Source organism: Engraulis encrasicolus, chromosome 7 (genome assembly GCF_034702125.1).
Source record: "Engraulis encrasicolus isolate BLACKSEA-1 chromosome 7, IST_EnEncr_1.0, whole genome shotgun sequence".
In the NCBI taxonomy this organism is placed as follows: domain Eukaryota; kingdom Metazoa; phylum Chordata; class Actinopteri; order Clupeiformes; family Engraulidae; genus Engraulis; species Engraulis encrasicolus.
The window spans coordinates 47,276,688-47,288,807 of record NC_085863.1 but is presented as its reverse complement, the minus strand read 5'-3'; the positions used below and the strand labels follow the sequence as shown (position 1 = coordinate 47,288,807).

At 42.9% G+C, this 12,120-nt stretch overlaps 1 protein-coding gene across 1 annotated transcript in view; it reads right to left on the bottom strand.

Moving 5' to 3' along the window:
• pygma (phosphorylase, glycogen, muscle A) overlaps positions 1 to 11,663 on the bottom strand; it is a 31,544-nt gene extending 19,881 nt beyond the window's left edge. Inside the window, exons 1-8 of the mRNA XM_063203738.1 lie at positions 11,331 to 11,663; positions 7,091 to 7,192; positions 6,335 to 6,413; positions 4,925 to 5,031; positions 4,243 to 4,374; positions 2,879 to 2,990; positions 566 to 648; positions 1 to 50 (exon numbers count right to left, since the gene is read on the bottom strand). The exon at positions 1 to 50 is cut by the window's left edge and continues 94 nt beyond it. Of these exons, the coding sequence (XP_063059808.1) occupies positions 1 to 50; positions 566 to 648; positions 2,879 to 2,990; positions 4,243 to 4,374; positions 4,925 to 5,031; positions 6,335 to 6,413; positions 7,091 to 7,192; positions 11,331 to 11,573 (908 nt within the window). The 5' untranslated portion in view covers positions 11,574 to 11,663. The remainder of the gene's footprint in view (positions 51 to 565; positions 649 to 2,878; positions 2,991 to 4,242; positions 4,375 to 4,924; positions 5,032 to 6,334; positions 6,414 to 7,090; positions 7,193 to 11,330) is intronic.
• Between the last annotated feature and the right edge of the window lie 457 nt (positions 11,664 to 12,120).

The following is a 12,120-nucleotide window of genomic DNA, read 5'->3' as shown; positions in this document are numbered from 1 at the left end:
GCCACCACAAAGTACTCCTGCTTCAGACGCAGCTCCTTACCCTCGAAGAACTGAAACACAACGACAACACAGGGGTGGGTGAGGGTGGGAGTGTGTGTGTGTGTGTGTGTGTGTGTCTGTGTGTGCGGGTGTAAAGGCATAACAGCATAAGAGTGTATAAAGTTCTGTGTCTGTGTGTGCGTGTGTGTGTTTTGTGTTTTGTGTGTGTGTGTGTGTGTGTGTGTGTGTGTGTGTGTGTGTGTGTGTGTGTGTGTGTGTGTGTGTGTGTGTGTGTGTGTGTGTGTGTGTGTGTGTGTGTGTGTGGTTTGAACTGTGAACTTTGTGTGCTGTATTGTGCTAACGAGGGATTGTACACCCGCCAGACATGTTGCAGGAGAGAGAGAGAGAGAGAGAGAGAGAGAGAGAGAGAGAGAGAGGGAGAGAGAAGAGAAGAGAAGAGAAGAGAAGAGAAGAGAAGAGAAGAGAAGAGAAGAGAAGAGAAGAGAAGAGAAGAGAAGAGAAGAGAAGAGAAGAGAAGAGAAGAAGAAGAAGAAGAAGAAGAAGAAGAAGAGAAGACCAGGCTTACGTTATCATTAGGGTACAGGACGCGGGAGATGTTCTCAGCCAGATTTCTGTCCAGCACAGCCTGAATGTAACCACCAACGTTGACTGTTCAAACACAGAGAGATTTTTTTACATCCTATGTCCAGTTCTACAAAACATAACACTATTGAATTTGAGGAGAGGAGCAAATTGAAGTACTGGATAACAGTCCCTTGGGAATAATACCTTAACTGCATGCTACCACAAAAAGAGTCCCATGTGGAATTAACTTCCCATAGGGAACTATACATATTGTATATTAAGGTATGTCACAATATTATCTGCATTCACATGTTTTATTCCTATTTAATCCTACTATTTTGCTTAAAATGGGTCGAATTAAGCAAATACTTGGCTGAGTCCAATACATCATTATAAAAACACTCCTCATTGTTTCCCTCGACCAGTTTCATCAATATAATAATAATGGTTTTAATATATCTCCTTATTAAAAATTGATGAATTCAAGTCTGGGCTCCTTCCACCAATGGATGGTTTTTAATAGAAAATACCCTCCATAAAAGGCCCAATAGCTCTCAGACTATAAATTTTAACAATGCAAAAGAGAAAGAAAGTAATTTAAGCATAATCAGCCTGATAACACTAACTAGATTAGGCCGAGGCTCTGTCTTAAAATATATTTTAACTCTTAGAGATAGCAGGCCCGGGCCTTTTCAAATAGACCCATTCACAGGCAAACTGCCTGAAATTACCCATTTTGTGAACGGTTCGAGGAGCACCAACAACCTTGCAGTAGGCGAAAAGTCGGTGAGAGCCAGAGTAAGTAAATAAGTCCTAAGTAGCCTGTCTTATCGTCTGATTAGCGGGCTGGCAGGCAACTCTACTCCACACTGACTTGACAAATGGAAGGCCTCATTACTGTAGCCAGCATGGAAGCAAGGTACCTCATTCTCGCTCAGTGTTCGACGAAGCGGGAAAACGCTGCACAGCATTTGCACATCACGTCACGGCAGAGCACACTCCCCGCACAGCAGAGCACACACTCGCTCTCTCGCTCGCTCGCTCTCTCTAAGCACATCCCTCACATGCAGGCAGATAGGAGCCATGCCAGAGACAGCTAGGTTACGATGGGCTTTAGAGATAAAACAAAAAATGGGTCAGCAGCACACACAGCAGAAGAGATTGGTGAGTAGCATGACACAAACAGTACAAAATCTGGACAAGTTACAAGTTAGAAGTCACATCCAGTTATCACCATTGGCATTCAGATCTGCACACAGTAAAACACAGTGTTTATTCAACACTTAGAGATTATTCTGAGACCATATACACCCAAGATGTTAAAGTGACTATGTGTTAACACTGCTTTTTTACTGTGCACAAAAAAGGACTATTCTTGAAGCAACACCAAGTAGCTCTCTTGTTTGGTCACCCGGCGGGTCTGTCTCTCACAGAGTCCTAGACAGAGAAGCTTAACTCCTCCAAACGCCCTGCGCAGCAACAGTGTTGTCCATGTGGTGGGTAGCAAAGCACATTCAGCAGTGTGCTGCCTCTGTTGCGCCATGGAGTCTCATTGTGACAGCTTTGTGAATATGATTATTCTGAGGTTGAAAATAGTCAACATACATACTTAGTGTTGCTTTGAGTATGAATCTTAAGTAAGTATCAGTACAGACTCATTACCAAAAGACTCATTACAAAAAGGCAGGTTGTCAGGGCAAAAAGCTCTATCATTTGTTAATACACTTTTTTAAATGTATTTGTGGTGTCTTGAAAGAGTCTAACCAGGTTTAGGAAAGTGAAAACCCTACCCCAAACTGGATCCAATAAGGTCTCATCAATGCAATCATCAATAAACACTCAAAAAAGCGTTACGCAGAATGGCAATACTGTATCACCGCGCAAGAGGGCAGTATAGTGACATGCCCTTTCAAAGTTGTTACACTTCATTCCAGAATGTTTTATTTATAACTGTATTTTACAAAGTTGGCGAATGTGAAAAAAGCCAATTAATTAATTTTTTGAATATACATTTTAAAAACCGTGGGGTGTATCAAACCTCAGGTCAAATATCGTGACACGAACACCAGATCTTGAGTTGAGTGTATCGTTACAGCCCTACAAAACAAATATATAAGCTACTTGAACTGAAGTGAAGTGAAGACACGTGATAAAAAGAAAATATGGGAAGGTTTTCACTTTCTGCACCTACGTAGGATCAACACCTCTACCCAGGAATTCATGCTAAGTGCGATTAGTCACAAAAAAAGGTTACATTACTGTCACACATGAATGCCGTACACACGACGCCACCCCACGTTAGATGTGGACTCACAGTCTTTCAGGTTGAATTCACAGGGGGCCTTGGCAGACCACAGTCTCATGGTGTTGACAATGTTGTTTCTGTATCCAGGCACTGGAGTGTCATATGGCAAGGCCAGAACAACCTGTCCGCATGATACAATCAAAGGAAAGAAAATCAATCCTGCATCCTTCGCATCCTACGCTGACAGCATGCATACACTGACACGAGGAGATTTACAATTAACTACAGCAGTGCAGAACATATTGTGACCACTTTCATTTCCTCCTTGGTCCTGTGAGATTTCACGCCCATTTGTGTAGAATTTCAGATGCATTGCATGGCAACAGGGGGGTTGTATGGCAACATGTACTTGAAATGAACAATTTGTGCCTTGGCAGTTCAAAGCGCTTTACATAAAATATGCATACAGTAAATTGTGCATACAGTATACTTAAAGCAGATACATTATTTATGAAAGGGAAAAGAGAAAGAAAAGGCTACAACCGTGGTAATTAGCATTAAAAGGGTCTTTCAAACAGCAGTGTTATCGATTGGGGACAAAACTTGCTTCATAGATGGATCCTAACCCACAGTCCCCAGAGTTATTGATTGAGTGCAGTTGCACGCGAGAAATATTGTGATTTTAAATGTAATGGTGGCAGTATTCGATTTGGACAATAGTCATGTAAACTCATCATACATCCCAAATGTAGCCATGTTGCAGAAATATTACTCCGGAGGCACAACGCTGTTCCGCACATGCGAACGATAGAACATTCTGGAACTTGTTTTAAACTGAATACTGAAAATATTCCCTTTGAAACCACAATTCTTGCAAGCATTTTTTCACGCTTTCACCAAAATCAAGCCACCGCCATACTCATTGTGGGGGGAGATTTAGGGAAATCATCAATGAGTTGACTAGGTTGAGAGTTTTATTTGAATACAATTTGAATGCTATTATGTTAAACTTTGTGAAGTTGAAAGAAAAATGTCTGCACACTTAAATCCCCTTTGTGTTCTTTTTAATAGGCCAAGCTTTCGGTCTACTGACCTTCCTCAGGGCTCAGTTAGAAGGTCAGTAGACCGAAAGCTCGGCCTATTATTAAAAAAAACACAAAGGGGATTTAAATGTGCAGACATTTTTCTTTCAATTTTACACAGTTTTTGTTTATGTTTTGCACCTTTTAATCGAGAGTGTGGTGTGATCCGGTTAAACTTTGTGAAGTGGCAATGAATTGTTAATATAATGAGTTGTTGGGACATGCTGTATGTGTGAAATGCATCATATGTTTGAAAATTGAACTTGATTGGCAAAGCGATAGTGACTAGACGCCAACTTTGTGCATGTAACCGAGCCTCTCTGACTGCAGTGTTGTGTGAGCTCAGCTCACCTGAGTGTCGACCCATTTGACGCCGTCGGGGGTGTGCTCTGTCCTGCCGTAGTAGTGGACTGGCCTCATGTACTCTGGACGGGCCTTCTCCCAAGGGTTGCCATAGCGCAGCCAGTCATCTGCCTCCTCAATCTGGACACATGGTTGATTGTCAATATATATGATATATACATATATAGTATATGTAATATTATTCACATATTACATCTCATATTATAATACACAGGGCTATGAATAAACGTTTTTTTCATCACTAACCAATTTGGCTAGAAGATGTTAAATCTTACTAGCAACAAAATAGGAATACTCAGACTGATACTGTATATACTTATCAGTCAAAGTGCATGGTAGGTATTTTTTTCTACCAGCAAAACTGAATTTTCACCAGAAATTGGCTGGTTGGCGGGTGTTAGTTTAGAACCCTGATTATATATATACATATATATGATACAAAGATTCCACTACTGGTCAGCTGTGTTCAGGGAAGTTGATTAATACAGCTAAAACCACAAAATGGAAAGAGGTCAGTATATACAGCATATTATTATTATTATTATTAATAAAATAAATATTAGTAGTAGTAGTAGTAATAGTAGTAGTAGTAGTAGTAGTAGTGTTACCATCAATAACCATAATAATAATCATCATTAGTTGTATTTGTATTAGGATCATGAATGATTACCTGATAGCCAGACTTGGAGATCTTCTGGTTGAAGATACCGAACTCGTAGCGGATGCCATAGCCATAGGCAGCGAGACCCAGGGAGGCCATGGAGTCCAGGAAGCAGGCTGGAAAACGCAGGCAGCAGAACAAACCACCACATCAATGGAAACCCAGAGCCATGGAACCATGTGGTCCATTTTCACACAAAGATGGCGGCTCATGGTTGCCTGGCTCTCACCCGGCCTGTAGATCCGCGCACCTTTGTGAGCTCCACTACTAGGTCCACTACTAAGTCTGGGAGAGCACGAGTATCATTCTGCCCGTCATCGCCACCAACAAATTCCTTCAAAAACCTTTTCTGTTAATCTAAAGAGTCAATATAGTATATTATCTGTCCTGTGACTCCTCAATGCCAGCTGCCATTGGTATTGAAGCAATTAATGCTCTGTCTATTTTCTGGCTCAAGATGTGGATTCCTGCAGTGTTCCAGACCTCTAATTGTGTGTGAAGCTCTGATTAGCTCCACAAAGGGCTCCATAGCGACACACACAGAGTTCTGGTGAGAACCAGGCTAGGCTCATGGAGCTTTTGACACACTGACCGCCATTGACATAGTTCCAAAATAGTTCCAGGAAGTTAGCATTGAACACAGAAAGTGCAGTAAAGGTAAACATTATTCATTTTACTTCATTTTCACATCATCTTTGATTGATATGTAGTGGTTCTGTGTTAGTCACTAGCGAAAGAAAAGCTGCGTCGTACTGTTTGAATCTACGTGAATCCTGTCACCAACTGACTTCCTGTACCCGATTGTCACAACTCTGAATTTCATGGCTCTGAGGAAACCATTAGCAACACTTGCCCCCTTTAAGAAGTGCCTTCATATTTCACAACTTATGATAATATTTTCAAAAACAGGATCCTGATCTTGATTTTATAAAAACAGTTTTGGCCTCAATTCTTTATACTATAAATTATAATAATAATAATAATAATAATTGTATTTGTATAGCACTGTGTCATACAAGGCATGTAACTCAAAGTGCTTAACAAATGGGAAAAAACATTGTTAGAGATAGATTTAAAAGGAGAGGTATAGAGGAGAGGCAGAAAAAGCAGGAAGGCAGAGGAAGAAGAGATAGACAGAGAATGTAGAGTCATAAGGTCAACGTAGGTTAGGACCAGGAATCTTAGATGTGTAAGGTCCATAGTGGCTGGGCCTATCATAAGTCATAGATAGTCATACAGAGATTGGGCGCTCAGGTGCGGCCCCTGGTGGCATCAGGGGTGAGGAAAAACTCCCTTATAGCACCTTAAATATAGCACCTTTATACTATGAATTATAGCACCTTAAAGAAGTGCTCACTTTGAATTCGTACAATGACTCCAGGAATTGAAAGAATGGACATGGCAGAGTATTCAACATACCAGCCAGACGACCCAGACCACCGTTTCCCAGACCGGCATCCTCCTCAATTTCCTCCAGCTCCTCCATCTCCAGACCCATCTGTAACACACACACACACACAAGTCACACAAGTTACATGGGGCACCTTAACCTGTTGGCTGCCATTTGGCTGCCAACGGTGGCTATACAGAGTAGCAGTGATGGGAAAACCTGGATTCAGTTACAATCCAGCCCCAAATATTGCAAATTACCTGCTTTTATATATCCAATTTAACCAGGTAGGGCCTAATCATTCAACCAGGCAATCGCTGGGTGAATCCAAATTGCTCCCGGGTTTTCTGATATTCAAATTCTGAACTTGGGGTTCACCAGTGATACGCAACCATGATTCAGAAGCTGAAATCCAGTGCAACATATTCCAAGACCTGATTTTACCCACCCAACTGTCCGATTTGGGCACGTGGACAATGGATAGCAGCTTTTAGGGGAATCATCAATAAGTGGACTAAGTGGAGAGTTTTATTTGAATAATGTTATTTAGACTGTGTGAAGTGGCAACAAATTAATATGATGAGCTGTCGGGACATGGTAAGAAGCAATATGTATGAAAATCAAACTTGATTGGCAACACAATAGCGACTACACGCCGACTTAGCGGATGCTCTGTGCATGTAACTGCTCCTCTCTGACTGACAGGATTGCAGGATAGCAGCTTCTGAATCGAGGCTACCCATCACTGGGCTGGACTGGACACCCCATGCTGAGGAAGCACCCACCTGGTACATGGCCTCATCACAGGCATTCTCCAGGGCCAAGTTCACCATGGTGTTCTGAAGGGTGCGACCCATGTAGAACTCCAGGGAGAGGTAGTACACCCTCTAAAGGAGGCGAGACAGAGAGAGAGAGAGAAAGAGAGACAGAGAGACAGAGAGACAGAGAGACAGAGAGAGAAATTCAAAATATCTGTCATTTACAATGCCTCATGTACTATACAGTTGAGCTTTTAACAATTGTACCAACTACAGAATGGAGTTTTTGCAAGCATACTCTAAGAACATTAATAGAGATACAGAAAAGAGAGATAGAGCGAGAAAGTCAGAGAGAGAGGGAGGGAGAGAGAGAGAGAAAGAGAGAGAGAGAGAGAGAGAGAGAGAGAGAGAGAGAGAGAGAGAGAGAGAGAGAGAGAGAGAGAGAGAGAGAGAGAGAGAGAGAGAGACCTAGAGCAGGAACATTCTCATTAGAATAGCTTATGATGATGTGACCCTGCCTCAGCCTCAACATCACCATCGCCACCATAGCAGCAGCAGTCAAATCCTCTCCCCTTCACTGCTGCCGCCGCGTATACCAGAATAGCCCCCCCTAATCAGCTTCCTCCACTCAACCGTGCTGGTGTTTCAGCTCATTTCTCAGCCTCCTCGTAATACTGTATCTTCAGAGGACTTGGGCTAATTCCCGTAATGACATACTTGACTAATGTTCTGTGCCGAATACGTGTCTGTACACGACAACATAAATTGTCGCGTCTGCATGTCGCTCACACAGCTCATAAACCTCTGCACTGGTCCAGTAGTCTTGCTAAGTGCTAAACGTACGTAACATATTTATTGCGACGACAGGTAGCTCATGTAAAACATTAGCTTCTGGATAATGTTGATACTACATCATTTATCAAAACAAAACAAAAAACAACACATGGTAGACTGCATTCAGCCATGACACACTGGATCCATGTCCTAGACAGACAGACTGTTTTTTTGTCTTTTCTTTTCTAGTGTTGTAGGTGAATAGAGAGAGTCCCCCAGGGTCAGAGGAAATTGTCTTTGTGCGGTTTGTCTGTGTGCCCTCGGCAAAGCACGACCATAATATCCTGACAGACCCTTTCAGACAGCCTGCTCCTACTCCTGATAAATCACTTGGTTAGAAAACGAAAGAAAGAAAAAAAAAGCAAAGGCTTCCAGGCCCGCCGACAGGAGATAGGGTACAAACGGGTCCGTTGTCACAGGCCCAGGGAGAGTGGGGTCCAGAATTGGGACCCCATTACATTATATGTATTGCGTTGTTTCGTTTTTTGGGGGGGGGGTGGGGGGCTTTCAGATCATTTTGTTCCCAGGCCCGGTGAAAGCTGTCAGCGGGCCTGACTGCCGCAACAGAGAGACAGACAGAGACAGAGAGAAGGTCACAGTTGTTTATTTACGTCAGATGAATAAATCCTTAACTACTCTCTGTTGCTGCTTCTGCTGTTTGAAATGCAAGGGTGCCTCCTAGTCTGGCGTTTTTTGCCACAATGGCGTCCGGCCTTCGAGCCATCAATGAGATTTTTTCGAAGACGTGAGATTGCAGCATTCACTTTAAGGCCTCCTCCGCTATCTGCTCTGCTGACAGACTGTGTACGTGTGTGTGTCTCTCTGTGTGTGTGTGTGTGTGTGTGTGTGTGTGTGTGTGTGTGTGTGTGTGTGTGTGTGTGTGCGTGTGCGTGTGTGTGTGTGTGTGTGTGTGTGAGTGTGTGTGTGTGTGTGTGTGCGTGATTGTGTGTGTGTGTGTGTGTGTGTGAGTGTGTGTGTGTGTGTGTGTGTGTGGCAACCGGGGTTATTATCGGTCTCTGTGGGGCGCGAGGAGTTTTAGCTGTGAGTCTTTGACATTTCCAGCCTCCTCAGCTGTGCCTGATAGAGACTGCAGTGACTTACTGCAACAGCATGGGGGAGAGGGAGAGGGAGGACGGGGGTGTGGGTAAGGGGCGCTGGGGTGTGGGGGTTGGGTGTGGTAGTTGCTGAGGGGTGGTTGGGGTTTGGGTTGGGTGGGTGGTTGGAGTGTAGGAATGGCGAGCCAGGGGGGGGGTGCAGTAGAGGGTGGCCAGTTGGTCGTGGTTGGTGGGGGTAGGGTGGTGGTTGGGGTGAGAGTGTAGCGGCGGAGGGGAGAACTGGGGGGCAGTAGAGGCAGGCCAGTTGTTCGGGCGTGGGGGGGTGGGGGTAGTTGGGCTGAGAGTTGGGGGGCAGTAGAGGGTGGTGAGTTGGTTGGTTGCTTGGTGGGACCAGAGCAGAGGAAGGTCAGGGGTATTGCATAACAGTGGCATTTTGACGGGAGCAAAAATAACCCTATCCGAGGTCACTGGCAAATGTTACTGCACATTGATCACAACTCAGTTACTATGGTACACAGTCATCATAAAATCTATGAGCCATAAACTATTTTTTGCTTTTAACTTTAAACTTGTTTTTTTTTTTTGCTATTAACTTAAAATGATTGCACTTATGATGTTGTATTCATGAAATGAAAGAGTTTCATGAAAGTCTTGTGCATATTTCATCATGTAAAAGAAAATAATTCCTATACCTGCCATAGATACGATTCACTAACAATCGGAAGCACATTGAAAAACGTGCACCTGACCAATGTTCCCTTGAATGCCATGCCACACATGTCACTGTCATTACAGATATTGCCATCAATCTGGAGTGACAGATAGTCTTGTTGAACAAACTATCACCCTGCTGCTACACTCTTCCACTGTCTCTTCATCTGACTTCAACAAAGCTTCTCCACACAAGGCATATAAATGATTCTTGGGAATAGTTAGCTCACAATAATACACCTATAGTACAAACCATGTGCTAAATTGAAGTCTCCCCTGTGAAGTGATTTAACCATTTGTCTGGATTAGGTTTAGGACTGCACATCACCAGCTTGAAAACTGTCTGGGACTTTCTCCCAACTTACCGCCCTTACTAATTGAAAGGTCAAGATAGAACCAATAACAGAGTGTAACGTAATTAATATCTGACCTGCTAATGTCAGTCCTGTGTATGTCTATGCCTTTGAATGGGATAGAGAGCAGCAATTCAATTCAAGACAAGAGATATCAATTTCTTCTATGACTTCAGCATATTAAGAAAGTGACAATAAAGTCAATTTAACTTGACATATTCTGATGTCACTTGGAATACTTGTTGAAATTCATTTTCAACATACATATGGTTGCAGGCAATTGACATGGTGGTAAAATCTGGCACCAAACGTGACCTGGCATCTGTTCCAACCTTCTAAAGGTGCTAACCTTGAGCGAGGATAGTTTTCAACCATGCCCTTTCTTTTGGGGTCGTCACTTTTGACCTTTCTTCCTAGAGTGCCATTGGCATCACTCAATATGGCTTGCACAGCACTATCTTGTTTGAATAGATCATATGAAATTCAATATTTCTTCTCCCATGAATTGCACAAATGTGGTGCCCGTGTGCAACATTGACGTAAAACGGTTGTCTGCATCAGAATATTGTGTCTGGGTTTAAAGTTTAAGTAAGCTTTAATAAATACATCTGTATACCTTAACCCTTTCATGCAAAGCCTCTGTTATAATCATATTGTCACCAAAATGGTAAAGAGCAAGTATTACCATCTCTTATTAGGCTACCGTATCTCATATTACAGGCTCTTGTTAATGTCATTGCAATGTTGTTATGATGTAGTTAAGCGTTTCAGCAAATAGTGAATGGGATCTCCAGCGAAGGGCTGTGAGGCTGAAATATATAAACGACACAGGAGCTGATGAGAAATAAATTACCAATATTGCTCCCAGATCCAAAATTCAAAAAAGTGTTGTAATGTCAACTGATTTGCTCATAAAGGATAGCCTACTACCACTGAGGTTTTATTTCATCCAAGGTACTCAGTGATCATCATGTAGGGCCTAGTGTAAGGTGTAAGTTCTCTTTCACATTTCTGGAGAGCTGCCTGAAAAGGCCAGGGGTCACAGCAGACCTCCTGACAAAGGCGTCCAGCTTTCATCTGCAGCCACTACGACAGCAATGTAATCTGTTCCTTGATCCTCAGGACATAGAGTACAATGTCAAAGGTCAAAACCGGTCCAGCATTGCCAGCAACTGACTTCACTTTCTCAATGCTTATTACATGCTGTCATTACCAATGCATGAGTAATTAACTCAAGCGTTTAGTTTATTTTAAAGGTAATTTTCGAGTAGAATCCCTTACGTTTACAATTACTACACCATTTTTAAAACTCACCTTGGGGTCTTTCTCGTAGTAGTGCTGCTGTGTCCTGATCCATCTTCCAACGACGTGATCACGCACAGTGTTCGCGAGAGCGTAATAGTAGTCCCTCTTTGTGGCTACGTTTCTGTCTTTCACCAGTGTGAAGTGCAGGTGGCGGTTGAAGTTTGTCTTGAGGTCAGCGACATTTTCGACTCCAGCTAGGCCGCGCACGGAGATCTGCTTCTTCTTCTCGTGGTCTGACAACGGCTTCGACATTATCCACCAATTTGTAAACACAGCACAGAGAAAGACAAGAGGGGAACGGTCCCTTCAAGTAGTGCAGCTGGTACCCACCCGACAGTGACACGGCAGCTCATTTTAAAAACCTGTCCTTATTAATATGGAGAAGTGGGCGGGGTTAGGCGCGGCGAGCAGAAAGTGAAGTTGTAACAGTAGCCTATGCTACAAAGTGCCGAATCATTTGCGTAATTGGGCTACAGTGTCATTTCAACAGCACATGATCCGTTTCCTCCTCTATGAAATACAGCCGGTTTCGAAGAATGAGCCGTTTAGTTGTGAGTTAAAAAATAATTGAAGATGAGTCTTGATAAAGTCACATAAATGCTTAAATGAGATTCATCAATTGAACATAGAGTTCAATGTAAAAATGTGTACAAAATAAAAGTCAGATGAGCCAATAACCTACACATGGCCTGCAGCAATGCAGATATCAAGTTCCAAAAATCATTCGCAAGCCCAGACATATGCCTGCTGGTTGACATGCGCAACACATCTATGGGACCTGGACCATTTACAGCTGACC